Here is a 20,205-nt window from a genome sequence, read left to right as displayed (position 1 = left end):
TTTTGTGTTTGCTTTCCTGTAGTTTGTCCTTATTTTATCATAGGAATCATGGAATCATAAAGGTAGAAAAAATGATAGACATAAGCCAGTTCATTTTGCAGTTTATTGGACAGCTAAACAAAATAAGTTTTAGAGGGCTTGTAACTAGATTACGTGATTGGTTAGTGGCATGTCTGGATTTTGAATATTTTCTTACTCTTCTGCTACATCTACTTTTCTAATGTTTAATTGTTACATTGAAATGTATTTGTGTTCACCAGATTAATGATAGGATTTTAGAAAAGGAGGAGATCATTGTAAATTGAAATAAGAAAGTATAATGCAACAGTTGGAATTTGATATTCTGGCAGAAGATTATGGATTGCCTTGTCAGGAGAATAAATGCATACTGACACACCATAATAGAGGGGATCTGGGGGTGCCAGGCCTGGACTGCTGGCACTAGACATGAAGAGGGGAAAGTAGGAGAAGAGTCCCGCGATCGCTGAAAAACTTGGGACAGAGGAATAGGTGGTAATAGTTGAGTAGTGTGGCAGAGGCCAAGAGTAGAGGAAAAGATTAAAATTAGGGAGGATAAGAGGCCAAATAGTCTGGTGGATCTGCTTAGGGACCCTGTTACTATTAGGATAAAGTGCCAGATTTTAGTGATTACTTACATATCAATCAGATAAACATAAGCATCCCAATGAAAAACTGGGAAAAGACATGAGCACAACACATTTAAAAGAAGTAAACATGAAAAAGACTTAACCTTACTTAGTAAGTAAAGAAATGCAACTTATAATAACTAGATTGAAAAGTATAGTAATATTTAATGTTGGTAAAAGGAAAGAGTTGTTCTCCTGTACTCCAGTGGCTCTCTCTCTCAAAAGTCTTAAAATCGTGTATACTTTGACCTGGCAACTTCTCTTCTAAAGATTTAGTTTAAGAAAATAATCTGAGATGTGCGAAGATGCACTAAAAAGGTGGTCCTTGCATCATCCTTTGTCATTCTTAAAAAACTAGAAACTGTTTAAATACCCAGTGGTGACATCCATTCTATGGTATGTTTAGAATATGTCTTACAGCCATTAATGAGCATGTTATAGAAAAACATTGGCATGGAGAAATGTTTATTATTGTCAAATTATGTTTAAAATATCCACCTATACCTTGTTGCACACAGAAAAGATCGTCAGAGATAGCCAAATTTAGTTTTAAAAAAGATTGGAATAACTGTTATACGATGATGAGCGAAAGTGTGTCATCCATATTTTCATGGGGTGTACAGTCTTGTTTGAGATCAAAATTGATCAGATAATCATAAACATGGTTATAGAATTACAAACTGAAGTAAGTGATAGGAAGGAAAGGAAGTAAAACATATAAGTTACAATGAAGGAATTGACTTAGATGATCAAGGAAATCTTCCTTAAGGAAATGAAGGTAAAGCTAAGATCTGAAGGTTAGGTAGACATTCATTGGGACAGTAGAGGGCAATTCCAGGTGAAGGAAGCTGAATGCTCCTCTGGGTGATGGGAAAGAACATGATACATTTGAGAAACTAAAAGAAAAGTAGTAGAGTAGAGCATGTAGTGATGGGGATGGGGGATTTGGTAAGGCTAGAGAGGTAGGCAGTTCAGCAGGATCATTTAAGTCACATTAAGGATTTTGGTCTTTATCATAGAGCAAAGGAAAACCATTAGAGTTTTATGCAAGATTAGTATGAGTGAAGCAATGACTTAATTGGATTAAGAATTCACTAAGATGTGGCTGCATTGTAGAGAAAAGATTTGAAGGGAACAGAGTAAACACAGGGAGACAAATTAAGAAATCATTATTATAGCCCAAGGGAGAGAGGATGGTAACTTGGACTAGAAGGATGACAGGGAGATAATGAGGTGGGTAGTCAGAGTTAGAGCTATGTGTGAGCTAATAATGATTGAATATTGGGAATAAATTAAATATGGGGCATAAGAGAGCTCTCAGGAGGGTCTCCAGTTTTCTGACCTGCAAATCTAGGTGCAAATTTGGTGCTATTCATTGAAATGGGGAAATTCTCAAAGGGGATGTTTGGAGTCAAATGAGGGTCTTAATGAAGTAGAGTTTGAGATGTCTTTGAAATATTTAGAGATATTGAACAGGAATTGGCTGTGTGGATAGCGTTTGGAGGTCTGTGCTAGAGTTATAATTTTGGAATTATTTCAGTACAGATGGTAATTGAAGCATGAATATGGATAAAATTATGAGGGGAAAAAGTATATAGATTAAGAAAAGAAGATAGTCTAGAATTAAGCTTTGAGTCTACAGAACACACTGAGAGGTGACCAAAGAGGAGGAAACTCAGGAGTCAATTTAAAAGGTTTTTCAAGATGAAAGTCATGTCAGATACTGCTGAAAGGTCAAATGAAAGAGGTGAATAAGGTCCAACACAAATGTCTGTTGGATTTAGTGACAGGGGCCAGTGGTGATTAGAGCAAAGAGCCAAGCTAGTGTGTGTTTGAAGACAGTGGGAGTTGAGTAAGTAGAGACATTGGTGCCAGCCAACTCTTTAAAAAGTTTGGCTGAGAGGGCAGGAGTTGAGAGGGAAATGTGGCATCATGTGACAGTCTTTTCTTCTTTTCTTTTTAAAGATGGGAAAAACTTGACTGTTTAAATGGGAACAATCTAGTAGAGAGGGATAACTTTAATATATAGGAGAGCTAAGGATGGATAATTGACAATGTGTAATGTTCCAGAGAAAGCCAGAGGAATGGAGTCTTTAGTACATGTGGAGGACTTCCACTGTTAAAGTAAACAAGGAAAGGGTCTGGTACAGATGTGGGTACAGTTAGAGGTTTGGAGGCTGAAGTTGAGGCATTTCCTGTTAGAAAGATGACTTTTATTTTCTTTGTAATGTGGAAAGGGAAGACATCTTTCTGGTGGAGAATATTCACTTTGAGGAGAGTGTGCAAGATGTAAAAGTTAATTGTGAAACAAGATAGTGAATTGACTAGAGAAACTTGGTAGGTTTTGACAGGACACACATTTAAATTGAGTCACAAGTCTGGGGAGTAGGTATAGAAAGAAAAGCAGAAAAGGCCTATCCATACTTAAAGTTTGAGATGAAAAAGAGCCAATAAAGGAGCTAGAATGAGTGATTGTAAAGATAGTAAATGTACCTGAAAAGTACAAGGTTTGTCTCCTAGAAGAGGAGAGAATTTAAAACATGGTGCATGGCTATTCAAAATGATGAAGAAAAGTCAGGAGTCATGAGATGACGACCAGAAGGGATAACACCTCAAGGAGATAAAGAAAACCTTTTTAAAAAATAAGTGAGACTTATGTGAGCATATTTTAATAGCCCTTGAAAAAATCTTTCCTCCCCCATTCCCCCCTCTCATCCCCACTCATGTCCCCACCACTTCATTTTACTCCCAGTTACCTTCCATTCATCTTCCCCTCTGCCACTTCCCCCCTCTCATTTTAGGGATGTTACATGATGAAAAGAGCAGTAGCTTTCCAAGCCCAGCAGTGGTACTGCTTTTCTTGAACGGAGTTTGTTGGCAGATAGGTTCATCTTGAAGACCAGCTCGAAGTCTTTGATGAACACGGTGCTAAGGGGGATCTTTAGGCTACAATAGAGGGCTTAGTGGGGAAAAGTGCTGCCTGTAATTGTCTAGGATTATTTTTCACAGTGATAGTCATCTGGGCAACAACTGTCTGTTTCCAGGAGAGGAAGCTTATAGGTTTTATGTCTTTTATTCTCTGATCGCCAGCCTATAGCGATGGCATAGATGTTCTCATGCCCAGATAGCTGTCCTTACTCTACAAACCCAAATCCAAGTGTTAAAATACATACATTTTTACTTAGCTGTAAAATTTGGAAAATGCAGAAAAATATGAAGATGATAAATAAATATCCTATAATCTATAGATGTTAACATTTCTGTGTATTTTCTTTTGTTCTATCTGTGTGTAAACCCATATGTAGTTTTCTAAGTATTTCTTTTGATTTTTGCCTAGAGTCAGGAACAGTTAGTAATATGAATGTAATTGGCCTAGTTATTTGATATTTATTTCTGTGAAGTAGGAAGTAAACCTCTTTCATTAATTATAAATTATTAATGATATATTATTTTTATGGCATACAAATTTAACATTGGTATCTACACAATACTATTATTGGTCAGTTCATTAAAAAAGAAATTAGGCTCTAAAATTATCTATTATCCCATTGATACGATTAGACAATTCTTGTAGAAATGATCTTTAGCTATTTGTCATATTTTAACTCTTGTAGTGTATCATTTCCAGAAGGTCTAGCAAAAATTACACTCTATATGCAAACCTTTTCAGCTTTTATTTAATCTATTAATGACATTACTTTTTTCTCTGTGTATCTATTAGGATTTTTTCTGTGAATTTAGTGAACAATCGCCTTGTGTTCTTTCAAGATCTCTCTTACAAGTAAGTTCCACTTAGTATCAGAATACTTCTGTAAATATCAAATTATATGTGTCTTGACTTTGTTTTATTGATTGATGGAACAAAAGATTGATGCTTTTATTTTTTTGTTTGGGTTTTTAAAAAAATTTTTTTAATTTTTAATTTTTTTTTTTTGAGGAAGATTAGCCCTGAGCTAATATCCATCACCAATCCTCCTCTTTTTGCTGAGGAAGATAGGCCCTGAGCTGACATCCATGCCCATCTTCCTCTACTTTATATGCGGGATGCCTGCCACAGCATGGCTTGATAAGCAGTGCATAGGTCCACGCCCGGGATTTGAACTGGCAAACCCTGGGCTGCCGAAGGAGAGTGCACGAACTTAACTGATGTGTCACTGGGCTGGCTCAAAGGAAGATGCTTTCAAATGATATTCCACAGTTAGTGTTATATTTTTTTAATAGAAGTATTTACTTAGAATGTTAGACATTCATCAAGATCATATTCTGGCCATAAAACAATCTGTAATAATTTTAAAAGAATTGAAATCATACAAATTATACTCTCGACTATTTCGGAATTAAACATAATCAATAACAGAAAGATATCCGGAAAATTCTCCAAATATTTGGAAATAAACACAAGCTGAAGAGCCCATGGATCAAAGAGGAAGTCTTAAATTGGAATGAAAATGAAAATATATCAGAATCTGTGGGATACAGTTAAAGCAGTGCTTAGAGAGAAATTTATGTTCATTAAGCATTCATATGAACATTGAATGTTTGTATGAAAAAAGATCTGAAATTAGTAATTTAAGTGTCTTCTTTAAAAAACCAGAAAAAGAAAGGCAAATTAAACTCAAAGCAAGCAAAAGGAAGGAAATAAAGATAAAAGCAGAAATCAGTAAAAGAGGAAACAGACTAACAGTAGAGAAAATCAGTGCAACCAGAAGCTGGTTCTTTGAAAATAGCAATAAAATTAATGAACTTCTAACCAGACGGAATGGGGAAAAGGAGAAGATACAGATGAATGATATCAGGAATGAAGGAAAGGATATCACCACAGACCCTACACACATTAAAAAGATTATACCGGAATATTATAAACAACTCTGTGTCCATAAAATCAAAAACTTGAGACGAAATGGACCAGTTCCTTGAAAAACCCTACCGAAACTCACTCAAGAAGAATAGATAACTTGAATAATCCTGTGTCTGTTAAAGAAATTGAATTCTTAGTTAAAAACTTCCAACAAAGAAAACTCCAGGCCAATTCTACGGTCTGTTTCAAAAAATAGAAGCAGCAAGAATACTCATTGTATGAGGCCAGCATTAGCTCAGTATCAAAACCAAACATAGACATTACAAGTGTACAAAATTATAGCCCAATATTCCTTATGAACATAGGTACAAAAATCTTAAAGTATTTTCAGATCAAACCCAGGAATCTATTAGGAAAAAGATAATGCATCAGGGTTTTGTCCCAGAAATGCAAGGCTGATTCAACATTTGAAAATCACTCATTGTAATTCATCATACCATCTAAAGTCTCAATAGATTCAGGAAAAGCATTTGACAAAATTCAGCATCCATTCATGATAATAAAAAAATCTGTCAGCAAAACTAGGAATAGAAGAAAACTTCCTTAACCTGATAAACAGCATGTACAAAAACCTACAGCTAACATCATACTTAAAGATGAAGATTAAATCCTTTCCTCCTCAGATTGGGAGGAAAGCAAGGATTTCCACTCTCATCACTCCACTTTTACTCAACACAGTACTAGAAATCTTACCCAGTGAAAAAGGCAGGAAAAAGGAAGAAAAGGCATATGGGTGAGAAAGAAAGAAATGTTGTCTGTTTACAGACAACATGATTTTCTGTGTAGAGTGCCAACGAATCTACAAAGAAGTTCCTAGACCTGATGGGTGAGCTTAACCAGATCGCAGGATATGAGGTCAAAAAGCAGTTGTATTTCTATATATTTGCAGTGAACAGTGGGAAATCAAAATTTTAAAAACAATATTATTTACAATAACATCAAAAAATGAAATCTATAAATCTAACACTTGTTTATAGGATCTGTGTGCTGAAAAACTACAAAGTGCTGATGACAGAAATCAAAGAAGACCTACATAAATAGAGATCTACCTCGTTTGAGGATTGAGAGAATTGATATTTTTAAGATGTCACTTGGCCCCCGAAGATAGATCTACAGATTCAAAGCAATCTCAATCAAAATCGTAGTAGGAATTTTTGTAGATGTCAGCAAGGCTGATTCTAAAATTTGTATGGAAAGGAAAAGGAATTAGAACAGCCAAAGCAATTTTTTTAAACAAGAACAAAGTTGGGGTGCTCACACTGTCTGACTGCAAGACAGGTATAGCATTGGCAAAATAATGGACACATGGATCAGTGGAACTAAGGGGGAAGTCCAGAAAAGTCCTATTTCTTTAATTAGCCCTTTATTGTATAGCACTGGATTATATAGTCCTTTATTAATTGACTAATATGGTCACTTAACTGATCAATATTTGATATGGTCAACTAACTTTTGACAAGGCACAAAGGAAAATCAATGGAGAAAAGGTAGTTGTCCCAACAACTGGTGCAAGAACGGTTGGAGAGACAAATGAAGTGCATATGACTCAGAATGCATTATCGACCTAAATATAAAATATGAAACTATACAACTTTTAGAAGAAAGGATAGGAGAAAATCTTGGTGACTTTCGAGAAGGCAGAGACTTCTTAGGTATGACATCAAAAGTACAATCCATAAAAAAGTGGTAAATTGGTAAATTTTTTTTCCTTTTTTTTTTCTCTCCCCAAAGCCCCAAAGCCCCTCGGTACATAGTTGTATGTTCTTCGTTGTGGGTCCTTGTAGTTGTGGCATGTGGGACGCTGCCTCAGCGTGGTTTGATGAGGAGTGCCATGTCCGCGCCCAGGATTTGAACCAACGAAACACTGGGCCGCCTGCAGCGGAGCACGCAAACTTAACCACTCGGCCACGGGGCCAGCCCCTGATAAATTTAAAATTAATTCTGGGGCTGGCCCCGTGGCCGAGTGGTTAAGTTCGCGTGCTCCGCTGCAGGTGGCCCAAGGTTTTGCCTGTTCCGATCCTACGCTTGGACATGGCACCACTCATCAGGCCATGCTGAGGCGGTGTCCCACGTAGCACAACCAGAAGGATTTGCAGCTATAATATACAACTATGTAATGGGGGGCTTTGGGGAGAAGAAGAAGAAGAAGAAAAAAGCATTGGCAACAGATGTTAACTCAGGTGCCAATCTTTAAAAAAAAAATGTAATTTTGTAGAAGACACTGTTAGGAAAAGGAAATGATACTGCAGAGTGGGAGAAAATATTTGCGAGTCATGTCTGACAAAGGGCTTGTATCTGGAACATATAAAGAATTCTGTAAACATAACAGTAAGAAAACAATTATTTAAATGAGCAAAAAATTTGAAGATTTCCATATGAAATGATATTCAACATCATTAGTCTTAGGGAGATGCAAGTTAAAACCACAATGAAATATCACCTCCATCTTTAAGAATATCTTAAAAAAGAAAGAAAAGAAAGAACTGACAATATCAAGTGCTGGTGAGGGTGCATTACTGGTGGAAATATGAAGTACTACAGCTACTTTGGAAAACAATTTGGCAGATTCTTAGAAAACTAAATCTACAAATCCCACTCCCACTTGTTAACCTAAGAGAAGTGGAATCAGATAATCTCTTGGAAACTTGTATGCAGATGTTTATAGCTGTTTGGTTCATGTTCACCCAAAACTGGAAACAATCCAAATGTGTTAGGAAATCAAGTAAGGTGTAGTATAGTAAATATTAAAATACACTGAGGTTGTTAAAGGGAGAAAGTTAGATGTAAATTATCATTAAATAATAATGTATTATTCTTAAATTTAATAATTATTTTAAATATAATTTTTTACAATTTCAGAAAGATTGTGTTCTAAAGTGTTCATTAGAACTAAAGATGATTGACTAGCTTAATATTTATAGCCATTTAATATCTCGTAATTTTTGAAGCCGTTTCTTATAAATTGGCTCATTTGACATATTCAGTCATTCCGTTTGACTGGTTCGATATTACTACTCTTGAGAGATTTTTTCCTGCACATATTTTTTTAGCCTGCGTCAGAATACACTTAAGTGGTAAGTAGTACCCTTTGTGGAGGCAGTGGCTTATAAAAATTTTCCAGCTTTTAAGTTTTTTAGTCTCTTTTGTATTCTGTGGTATTTATAAGAAGTATGTTCATGTCACAGTAATGACAGCTATATGTACAATATGTCAGGATCGTGATAATGTACTAATATATAACATTTCTTTTAAGACCACTTTCCTAGTGGATAACAAAAAGGTCTTTGGAACCCATCTCATGCAAGACATGGTGAAAGATGCACTTCGGTCTTTTGTCAGTCCTCCGGTGCTCTCCCCAAAGTGAGTATCGTAAGACAGTTTATAGCGTGTGTGTTTCTTAAAAGCCCAGGTTCCCCATGCTCCTTCTTTATAGCCAAGGCATAAAAGCTGTTGGAATCAAGTCTCCATATAAACAAACAAAAGACCCAATCATGTTAAAATTAATTGACTGCTGCCGCATATTTTTTAGATTTAAACTAAGGTTTTCTGACCTTGACATTAGGTCTGATATGAGAAGGAAAAGTTACAAGGAGTTATCAGACATTGGGTAAGTTGTATTGACCCTTATTGTGTCCAAAGCACTGTGTTAGGTAGACACTTTGGGAAATAAATATAGAAAACAAGGTAAAGTCTCTTCTCAATGATCCAAGTCTAGATAGAAATAGAAAATGCAGATAATTGATCCTTAAATTCGTTTTGGTAGAGGCACTGCCCCGCAAACATGCCATAAGAGGCTGGAAAGGATTTCATGCAGAAAGAATCATCATTTGAGTCTGCATTTTGGAAAATGAGCAGAGCTTTTCCAATGGGGAGGGAAGAAAGGAGTCATTATTTCTTCGGAAAGAAACTAGCATGTGTGAAGACATGAGTATATGAAATTATTTTCAGAACAGTTAGTGGTTCAGCATTCAGTTTGTTGAATAAATCATGCCACATCTCACATAAACCTCTGGTAGCTTCCTCTCTTAGGTTGGGTTCTCCACAAGCAAAGTCTGAGACAAAGATTCATCTAAATGTAATTTAGAAAGTGTTCCCAGGAAACACCAAACAGGGTTGTGTGTAAGTGGGACATGGGAAGGAGAAAGCCACGCAAACGTGTGCTCCATGGAAAGTTCCTCTGGTTCAGTCCTGTCAGGGAGCTCTGGAAACAGTGTATTATGCCTCAGAGTTGTCCTAGTCAGGGACAAGGGAGCTTGAGAATTTACCCACACACCTGTCAGTTAAGGACTGCCCGTGGGAGGCTGTAAATTCCTAGGCATCCTCAGTGTTGGTTACATTTCCCTTCTCCTTCATGATAAAAGCGGAAGTCCTTATAATTGAGCCTACAAAGCCACATATGCTCTAGTCTAGACCCCTGTCCTGGTACCTCTATAACCTCATCTCTTACTGCTCTCCTCTCACCTACTCTGCTTCAGCCATAGTGGCCTCTTTGCTGTTCTTGGAACATACAGGTTCTGTCTCACCCTGTGGCCTTTACACAGGATTGGGGGCTAAGGGCATTTTCCTCAAAACTCCCCAGGGCTGACCCCCTTACCGCCTTCAAGTCTGTTTAACGTCACCTCAGTGAGGGTTACCCTGCTCAGTCTATTTGAAAAGTGTAAACTTTTCGCCCACCTCGGCCGACCCCCAACCAGCCAGCAGTCCGTTTCTCTCTCCTATAACAATTAGCTTCTTACATACTGTGTAATTTGCTTCTTCATTGTGTCTCTGTATACTATGTAATTCTTCACTATATTTATTTTCTATTTCTCTCCCCTCTCCCACATTAGGATATAACCTCCCTGAGGTCGAGGGTGCATAGTTTTGGCTACTTTGTTCACTGATGTAGTGTAGGTGCTAGAACATTGTCTGGCACACAGTAAATCTTTGTTGAATGAGTGAATAAACAGATGGGAGCTGGACGGTTAAAATCGTTTGAGATGAGACTCAAGAGAGTCTTGAATGCTTTGGTAAGGTTTGGTCTTTATTTTGTGATCAGTGAGGAACTGCTCGAGTTTTTAGGAGGGAATTGGCATTGTAGAACATGTGTTTGTTAATAGGATGCAAACTGGTAGTGATAATGGAGGCAAAGTGTTTAGTTAGGCTGATTCAGTAGTACCAGTGAGAGATGAGGAAGGATTCAACTCTGGGAATAGAAAAGAGAAACATTTTAGTAGTAAAATTACTAGGAAGTGACAACTGATTCAATAGGGGAAGGAAAGGGAAAAGAAGGTAACTAAGTTGCTTAAAAAAAAACCCAGAAGCTGATTATGTAAGTAATACATGGTCACACTTCAAATTTAAACAATGCTGAAAAATTGTGAAAGATAGTAAAAATCATCTGAAACCTTAGCTTTGAGATAACTACATTTTGATGACAATCACCATAGATGTCTTTGTATATAGGGATAATATATATGACTTTATATAAATGGGATCACATTAAACAGGCTCTTTTTGTTTTGAACTTTTAATTATTTTTTGTGGATTTCTTTTAAATTTAAAAATTTATTTATTTATTTATTTATTTTTTATTAATGTTATGATAGATTACAACCTTGTGAGATTTCAGTTGTACATTTTTGTTAGTCATGTTGTGGGTACACCACTTCCCCCTCTGTGCCCTCCCCCCACCCCCCCTTTTCCCTGGTAACCACCGATCAGATCTCCATATCAATATACTAAATTCCACCTATGAGTGGAGTCATATAGAGTTCGTCTTTCTCTGACTGGCTTATTTCGCTTAACATAATACCCTCGAGGTCCATCCACGTTGTTGTGAATGGGCCAATTTTGTCTTTTTTTATGGCTGAGTAGTATTCCATTGTGTATATATACCACATCTTCTTTATCCAATCATCAGCTTCTGGGCATGTAGGCTGGTTCCACGTCTTGGCTATTGTAAATAATGCTGCGATGAACATAGGGGTGCAACAGACTCTTGAGATTTCTAATATCAGGTTCTTAGGATAGATACCCAGTAATGGGATGGCTGGGTCATAGGGTATTTCTATTTTTAACTTTTTGAGAAATCTCCATACTGTTTTCCATAGTGGTTGTAACAGTTTGCATTCCCACCAACAGTGTATGAGGGTTCCTTTTTCTCCACAACCTCTCCAACATTTGTCACTCTTGGTTTTGGATGTTTTTGCCAATCTAACGGGTGTAAGGTGATATCTTAGTGTAGTTTTGATTTGCATTTCCCTGATGATTAGCGATGATGAACATCTTTTCATGTGTCTATTGGCCATATTCATATCTGCTTTTGAGAAATGTCTGTTCATGTCCTCTGCCCATTTTTTGATCGGGTTGTTCTTTTTTTTGTGGTTAAGCCGTGTGAGTTCGTTGTATATTATGGAGATTAACCCTTTGTCGGATAAGTGGCTTGTGAATATTTTTTCCCAATTAGTGAGCTGTTTTTTTGTTTCAATCCTGTTTTCCCTTGCCTTGAAGAAGCTCTTTAGTCTGATGAAGTCCCATTTGTTTATTCTTTCTATTGTTTCCCTCAACTGAGGAGTTACAGTGTCCGAAAAGATTCTTTTGAAACTGATGTCAAAGAGTGTACTGCCTATATTCTCTTCCAAAAGACTTATTGCCTCAGGCCTAATCTTTAGGTCTTTGATCCATTTTGAGTTTATTTTGGTGTGTGGTGAAAAAGACTGGTCAATTTTCAATCTTTTGCATGTGGCTGTCCAGTTTTCCCAGCACCATTTGTTGAAGAGACTTTCTTTTTCTCCATTGTAGGCCCTCTGTTCCTTTGTCGAAGATTAGCTGTCCATAGATGTGTGGTTTTATCTCTGGGCTTTCAATTCTGTTCCATTGATCTGTGGACCTGTTTTTGTACCAGTACCATGCTGTTTTGATCACTGTAGCTTTGTAGTATGTTTTGAAATCGGGGATTGTGATTCCGCCGGCTTTGTTTTTCTTGCTCAGGATTGCTTTAGCAATTCGTGGTCTTTTGTTGCCCCATATGAATTTTAGGATTGTTTGTTCAATATCTGTGAAGAATGTTCTTGGGATTCTGATTCGGATAGCATTGAATCTGTATATTGCTTTAGGTAGTATGGACATTTTAACTGTGTTTATTCTTCCAATCCATGTGCAAGGAATGTCTTTCCATCTCTTTATGTCATCGTCAGTTTCTTTCAAGAAGTCTTGTAGTTTTCATTGTATAGATCCTTCACTTCCTTCGTTAAGTTTATCCCAAGGTATTTTATTCTTTTCGTTGTGATTGTGAATGGGATTGAGTTCTTGAGTTCTTTTTCTGTTAGTTCATTGTTAGTGTATAGAAATGCTACTGATTTATGCACGTTAATTTTATACCCTGCTACTTTGCTGTAGTTGTTGATTATTTCTAATAGTTTTTCTGTGGATTCTTTGGGGTTTTCTATATATAAGATCATGTCGTCTGCAAACAACGAGAGTTTTACTTCTTCGTTACCTATTTGGATTCCTTTTATTTCTTTTTCCTGCCGAATTGCTCTGGCCAGCACCTCCAGTATTATGTTGAATAGGAGTGGTGAAAGTGGGCACCCTTGTCTTGTTCCTGTCCTCAGAGGGATGGCTTTCAGTTTTTGTCCATTGAGTATGATGTTGGCTGTGGGTCTATCATATATGGCCTTTATTATGTTGAGGTACTTTCCTTCTATGCCCATTTTACTGAGGGTTTTTATCATAAATGGGTGTTGGATCTTGTCGAATGCTTTCTCTGCATCTATTGAGATGATCATGTGGTTTTTGTTTTTCATTTTGTTGATGTAGTGTATCATGTTGATTGACTTGCGGATGTTGAACCATCCCTGTGTCCCTGGTATAAATCCCACTTGATCATGGTGTATAATCTTTTCGATGTATTGCTGTAATCGGTTTGCCAAAATTTTGTTGAGGATTTTTTGCATCTATGTTCATCAGTGATATCGGCCTGTAGTTCTCCTTCTTTGTGTTGTCCTTGTCAGGTTTGGGGATCAGGGTGATGTTGGCTTCATAGAATGTGTTAGGGAGTTCTCCATCTTTCTCAATTTTCTGGAACAGTTTGAGTAGAATAGGTATTAAGTCTTCTTTGAATGTTTGGTAGAATTCTCCAGAGAAGCCGTCTGGTCCTGGACTCTTCTTTTTGGGGAGGTTTTTGATTACCGTTTCTATTTCCTTACTTGTGATTGGCCTATTCAGATTCTCCATTTCTTCCTGATTCAGTTTGGGGAGATTGTAGGAGTCTAGGAAGTTGTCCATTTCTTCCAGGTTGTTCAATTTGTTGGCATATAGTTTTTCATAGTATTCTCTTATGATCTCTTGTATTTCATTGGTATCTGTTGTGATTTCTCCTCTCTCATTCCTAATTTTATTAATTTGCGATTTCTCTCTTCTTTTCTTGGTGAGTCTGGCTAGGGGTTTGTCAATTTTCTTAATTCTTTCGAAGAACCAACTCTTTGTTTCATTGATCCTTTCTATTGTTTTTTTTGTTTCAATATCGTTTATTTCTGCTCTTATTTTTATTATTTCCCTCCTTCTACTGACTCTGGGCTTTGTTTGTTCTTCTTTTTCTAGTTCTGTTAGGTGTCGTTTGAGGTTGCTTATGTGAGCTTTTTCTTGTTTAGTGAAGTGGGCCTGTATTGCGATGAATTTCCCTCTTAGGACTGCTTTTGCTGCATCCCAAATGTTTTGGTATGTCGTGTTCTCATTTTCATTAGTCTCCAGATAAAATTTGATTTCTTCTTTAATTTCTTCAATGATCCATTGTTTGTTGAGAAGCGTGTTGTTTAGTCTCCACATTTTTGCACCTTTCTCTGCTTTTTTCTTGTAGTTGATTTCTAGTTTAATAGCATTATGATCAGAAAAGATGCTTGATATTATTTCAACTCTCTTGTATTTATTGATGTTTGCTTTGGTTCCCATAATATGGTCAATCCTTGAGAATGTTCCATGTGCACTTGAGAAGAATGTGTAACCTGCTGTTTTTGGATGAAGTGTTCTATATATATCTATTAAGTCTATCTGGTCTAATTTTTCATTTAATTCTATTATGTCCTTGTTGATTTTCTGTCTGGATGTTCTGTCCATTGGTGTTAATGGTGTGTTGAGGTCCCCTAGTATTATTGTATTGTTGTTGATGTCTTCTTTTAGTTCTATTAAGAGTTGCTTTACAAATTTTGGTGCTCCTGTGTTGGGTGCGTATATATTTATAAGTGTTATGTCTTCTTGGTGGAGAGTCCCTTTTATCATTATATACTGTCCCTCTTTATCTTTCTTTATCTGTTTTGCTTTGAAATCTACCTTGTCTGATATTAGTATAGTGACACCTGCTTTCTTTTGTTCATTATTAGCTTGGAGTATTGTTCTCCATCCCTTCACTCTGAGTCTGTGTTTGTCTTTGGGGCTGAGGTGTGTTTCCTGGAGGCAGCATATTGTTGTATCTTGTTCTTTGATCCATCCTGCCACTCTATGTCTTTTGATTGGGGAGTTCAATCCATTTACATTTAGAGTGATTACTGAGATGTGGGGGCCTACCACTACCATTTTGTGTCTTGTTTTCCGGTTTTCTTCAGTTTCCTTTGTTTCTCGTCCCATGGTTTAATCTGTTCTGATGTAGAGCTGCTACTCTCTGTTGTTGTCCTTCTACTTATCTCCTCTGCTCTTGGTTTTGTAGCCCCTTTCCTTTTTTGGATTTTTCAGGAATGAGGGTTTTCCTGAGGATTTCCTGAAGAGGAGGTTTTGTGGCAATGAACTCCCTTAATTTTTGTCTATCTGCGAAAGTTTTTATTTCTCCATCGTATTTGAAGGATATTTTCGCTGGGTAGAGAATTCTCGGCTGTAGATTTTTGTCCTTCAGATTTTTGAATATATCATTCCACTCTCTTCTAGCCTGTAAAGTTTCTGCTGAGAAATCTGCTGATAGCCTGATGGGGGTTCCTTTGTAGGTTAGTTTCTTTTGCTTGGCTGTCCTTAGTATTTTCTCCTTGTCGTTGACTTTTGCTAGCTTCACTACTATATGGCGTGGAGTTGGTCTTCTTGCATTGATAAAGTTTGGAGATCTATTGGCTTCTGTCACCTGAAGATCCATCTCCCTCACCAGATTTGGGAAGTTCTCAGCCATTATTTCTTTGAATAGGCTTTCTGCCCCTTTCTCCTTCTCTTCTCCCTCTGGTATACCTATAATCCTTACGTTGCATCTCCTAATTGTGTCTGATAATTCTCGGAGAGTTTCTTCATTTCTTTTTAGTCTTGCTTCTCTCTCCTCCTCTGCCTGCAGCAATTCTATATTGCCATCTTCCAAATTGCTAATTCTTTTCTCCATATTATCGGCCCTACTGTTCAGAGCATCTAGATTTTTCTTAATCTCCTCTATTGTGTTCTTCATTTCCAATATTTCTGTTTGGTTCTTCTTTATCGTATCAAACTCTTTTGTGACATAGCTCCTGAACTCGTTGAGTTGACGGTCAGAACTCTCTCTTAACTCATTGAGAATTTTAATGATGGCTGTTTTGAAGTCATCATCATTTAGGTTATATATCTCATTTTCTTTGGGATTGTTTTCTGTGTATTTGTTACTTTCTTTCTGTTCTGGAGATTTAATGTATTTTTTCATATTGCTTGATGTTGTTGATTTGTGCCTCCGCATGGAGATAGAGTTTAGTTGCTCCTTTCACTTGTTTCAGCTGCTGCGGTGGGGGAGCAGCTGTTCATACTGGACCAACCAGGAACCCTGTCCGCAGTTGCTAACTGGGCCTGGGCCCCTCCTCGTAGCCACAGTGGCCCTTTGGATTCCCTCCTCTGCTGTGGGGGCTGTCACAGGGGGGCTTTAGGCTGCTGGTGCCTACTGTTGCTGCCCACCTAGATGTGCTCTCTCCTTGGGGTCTGCAACGGTGTTATGGGCTTTTCCAGCGGCCAGGGGTGGGATCACTTACATTTGTTGCTCCGTTGCTGTCGGCGCCCACAAAATCTCACTTGTCCTCTATGGGTCATAGGAGAGCTATTGGCATCTTCTACAGTCTGTGGTTAGTTCACCTAGCTATGCTGCTTTTGCCCTGGGGTCTTCCAGCCTTGTGGCTGGTGGCTGGGTGCCTTCTACTGGTGCTGTGCAGAGGCTTTCCCTAAGGCTGCTGTGAGCCTGTAGGGTTTCCCCCTAGGCTACGAAGCTGGGTCTCTGGAACTCCCTCCAGCCCCAGTCCTCTCCGAGATCTCCGGCTATCCCTAGACCCACGGGGCGGGCAACGGCAGCTGGGGGTCGCCCCTCCCTCTGGGATTCTCTCCGGGCCTCTCCCGGAGCCGTGAATGCTCGGCATGGCCCCTCTGCTAATGGCAGACAGAGAGTTTTGTCTGCTGCCCGGGCGGAACTCCGGCGCTTCCCGTCTGGGTCGCAGAGCCGGCCTTTGAAACTTCCCCCAGCCCCGGTCCTCTCCGAGATCTCCAGCAATCCCTAGTTCCATGGGGTGGGCAACGGCAGCTGGGAGACCTCCGTACCCTCAGCGACTCTCTCTGGGACCCTCCGGGCGCCGCGAACACCCGGCGGGGACTCCCCGCCAATGGCGGGGAGAGACTCTCCCCGCGGGCTCAGGTGTGCAACTCCAAAGTTTCCCTCTGCGTTTAGGAGTAATTGCGGGGGGTTTAGGTAGGGTTCTGGTCGCCTGTTTCCACCGTCGCTCCTCTGTTGTGTGCTCGCTCCTGCCCTAGATGTGTGTAGATCCTCTGGGGGCGTCCGTTGGAAGAAAGCCGCTTGCGGGTACTAGGCTGCTCGTCGGGGTCGGAGAGTTTTCACCTATTTCCACATCCTCCCGGAGGAAAGTCCATCCGCCTTCCGATGTATAGTCGCGTGGGTCTCTCAGACGTCCTGAGATGCTGTCTGGGTATCCTTTGTCAAGCGATAAGTGTCCAAATAATTGTAGACTCGAAGGGGGAGAGACAAAGAGGACTACTCACGGCGCCATCTTGGATCTTCTCCCTAAAAATTTATTTTTTATTAAAAAAATTCTTTATCTTTTTTCCACTCAAAGATACATCATGACTTTGTCTTGAATTACCTGATGGAGATCTAATTAATTCTTTCTAATGGCTGCCAAATACAGTCCTGCGTCACTTAATGACAGAGATATGGTCTGAGAAATGTGTTGTTAGTCTTATGCAAACATCATAGAGTGTACTGAAGAGGAACAAAATTTACCACCCCAAAATGTGTCTCTGTAACATGCGGGTTATTTTAGGCTGATTGTTTTTTAAGAAACAAAGACTCAAAGTTGTTATTGTTACTTCCACCTTAACTGCCTAAAACAATAAAGGAAAAAACCTGTCTCAGGAAGTGAGCTATCACCTTGGCGTAACATGAACAAGGTGGCAGACAGGGAGGAACCTTGAAAAGACTGTTGGGCCTCCCTCTGTGTTCTTCTGTTTCTGTGTGGCCAAACACTTGTTTTCCAACATTTGCTCCTTTTCACCTACCTGTGAGTTGCCTGCCTTCCCTTTAAAGTCCCTGACTCTCCCCACCCCCAGCATCTTTTGTCTTTGGCTGAGGATGATATTTAAAGTGAGGGCTTTGACAGTTTGGGCCGAGTCATTCGGTTTTTCTGGGTTTCTCCCATGTAAATGTGTTATTAAACTTTTGTTTTTCTCCTATCAATCTGTCTCATGTCAATTTAATTCTTAGACTAGCCAGAAAAACCTAGAAGGGTAGAGTGAAATTTCTTCCTCCCCTACAGTACTCATACAAACCTAGATGGTAGAGTCTACTTCACTTCTAGGCCATATGGTACTGATCTTATGGGACCACTGTCATATGCGCAGTCTGTCATTGACTGAAATGTTGTTATGCAGCACATGATTGTATTTCATAAGATGAGTGTATTCTACGGAGTAGTGTTACTGGATGGAGGGGCATGTCTAGTTTTAATTCTCACATTTCCAGATTGCATTCTAAAAGATTATAATAATTTCTCTTTCTACTAGCAATGTAGGAGAGTATGCTTTCCCTGGCCCCTGACCAGCAGTAGGCGTTACTTTTAATTTTTTCCAGTGTGTTGAGTTGAGTGGGAAGTGCTATCTCATTGTTATTTTAATTTGAGCACTTAATAGAATATTTATTGGACCTTTAGAAGTTTTTTTTTTTTTTTTTGAGGAAGATTAGCCCTGAGCTAACTGCTGCCAAACCTCCTCTTTTTGCTAAGGAAGACTGGCCCTGAGCTATCATCCATGCCCATCTTCCTCAACTTTATATATGGGACGCTTACCACACCATGGCTTGTCATGCGGTGCCATGTCTGCACCCAGGATCCGAACTGGTGAATCCCAGGCCACCAAAGCAGAACATGCGCGCTTAACCGCTGCACCACCGGGCCGGCCCCTAGAATTTTTGTGAATTGCTTATTTATATCCTTTGCCCATTGACTTTTATTAAGTGATTTACTTATTTTTTGAAAAATTTGTAAGAACTCCTTGTACATTGTGAGAGAGTAATCCTATCTGTGATGGGCATTGCACATATTTTTTTCCTTTCTTTTACCACATTAAAATTTTTGCTTTCTATATAATAGTTTTTGCTGTTTTCTTTTTTTTGTCCCGTATAACTTTTAGTTTTCTTGTTTGAGGTAAGTAATTTTCCCCAGCCCATGAGTTGTGCCTTTAGTCATTTAAATCTTCTTCCAAAGATTTTTCTGGTTTTATTCTGTACATTTAAGATTTTAGTCCTTCTGAATTCTTTTCCTATAAATGGTATAAAGAGAGAAATTCAACTTGATTTCATTCTAGATAGATAGCTGGTTGTGTGATCACCACTTATAGGATAAACTCATTTCCCCTTGGATTAAAACGCCATCTTTATTTTACTTAAAAATTCCTTAGGTATTGGGATTTCTTTCAGTCCCAATGGTAACATTTTTTTGTATTGTTGTCAAGGCTTTGTCTTAAGTTTTACTCTCTGTTAAGTCGTGTCCTCCTGCACCATCCTTGTTCAGCATTTTCTTAACTCTTCTCTGGTTAGCCCCTTATCAGATTTGTGGCTTGCAAATATTTTCTCCCATTCCGTAGGTTGCCTTTTCATTTTATTGATGGTTTCTTTTGCTGAGGAGAAGCTTTTTAGTTTGATGTAGTCCCACTTGTATTTTTTTGTTTGTTTGCTTTTGTTGTCAAGTCCAAAAAATCATTGCCAACACCAGTGTCAGGGAGCTTGCTCTCTGTGTTTTATTCTAGGAATTGTATTGTTTCAAGTCTTAGGTTCAAGTCTTTAATCCATTTTGAGTTAATTTTTGTGTATGCTGTAAGATAAGGGTCCAGTTTCATTCTTTTACATGTGGCTGTCCAGATTTTCCTGCATCATTTATTGAAGAGACTATCCTTTTCCCATTATTATTTTTTTTGTCTCCTTTGTTGAAAATTAATTGACCATATATGCATGGGTTTTTATCTGGGCTTTCTATTCTGTTCCATTGATCTATGTGTCTGTTTTCATGCCAGTACCATATTGTTTTGTATAGCTTTGTAGTATAGTTTGAAATCAGGAAATGTGATAACCCCTAGCTTTGTTCTTCTTTCTCAAAATTGCTTTGGCTATTGGAGGTCTTTTGTGGTTCCCTATAAATTTTAGGATTTTTTTTTCTATTTATCTGAGAAATGCTAATTGAATTTTGATAAGAGTTGAATTGAATCTGTAGATTGCTTTGGGTAGTATGGACATTTTAG

The 20,205-nt window shown here is 38.4% G+C and overlaps 1 protein-coding gene across 4 annotated transcripts in view; it reads left to right on the top strand.

The window, feature by feature from the left end:
* The window catches only part of NAA35 (N-alpha-acetyltransferase 35, NatC auxiliary subunit), a 102,915-nt gene that overhangs the window by 66,216 nt on the left and 16,494 nt on the right, over positions 1-20,205 (top strand). For all 4 annotated transcript variants that reach the window (XM_070495896.1, XM_070495897.1, XM_070495895.1 and 1 more), the window contains exons 13-14: positions 4,369-4,428; positions 8,759-8,865. In XM_070495896.1, coding sequence (XP_070351997.1) covers positions 4,369-4,428; positions 8,759-8,865 — 167 coding nt within the window. The remainder of the gene's footprint in view (positions 1-4,368; positions 4,429-8,758; positions 8,866-20,205) is intronic.

The sequence above is a fragment of the Equus asinus genome, chromosome 23 (genome assembly GCF_041296235.1).
Source record: "Equus asinus isolate D_3611 breed Donkey chromosome 23, EquAss-T2T_v2, whole genome shotgun sequence".
Classification (NCBI taxonomy): Eukaryota; Metazoa; Chordata; class Mammalia; order Perissodactyla; family Equidae; genus Equus; species Equus asinus.
Note: the sequence above shows the minus strand (reverse complement) of the source record. Positions and strands in the feature narration are given on the sequence as shown.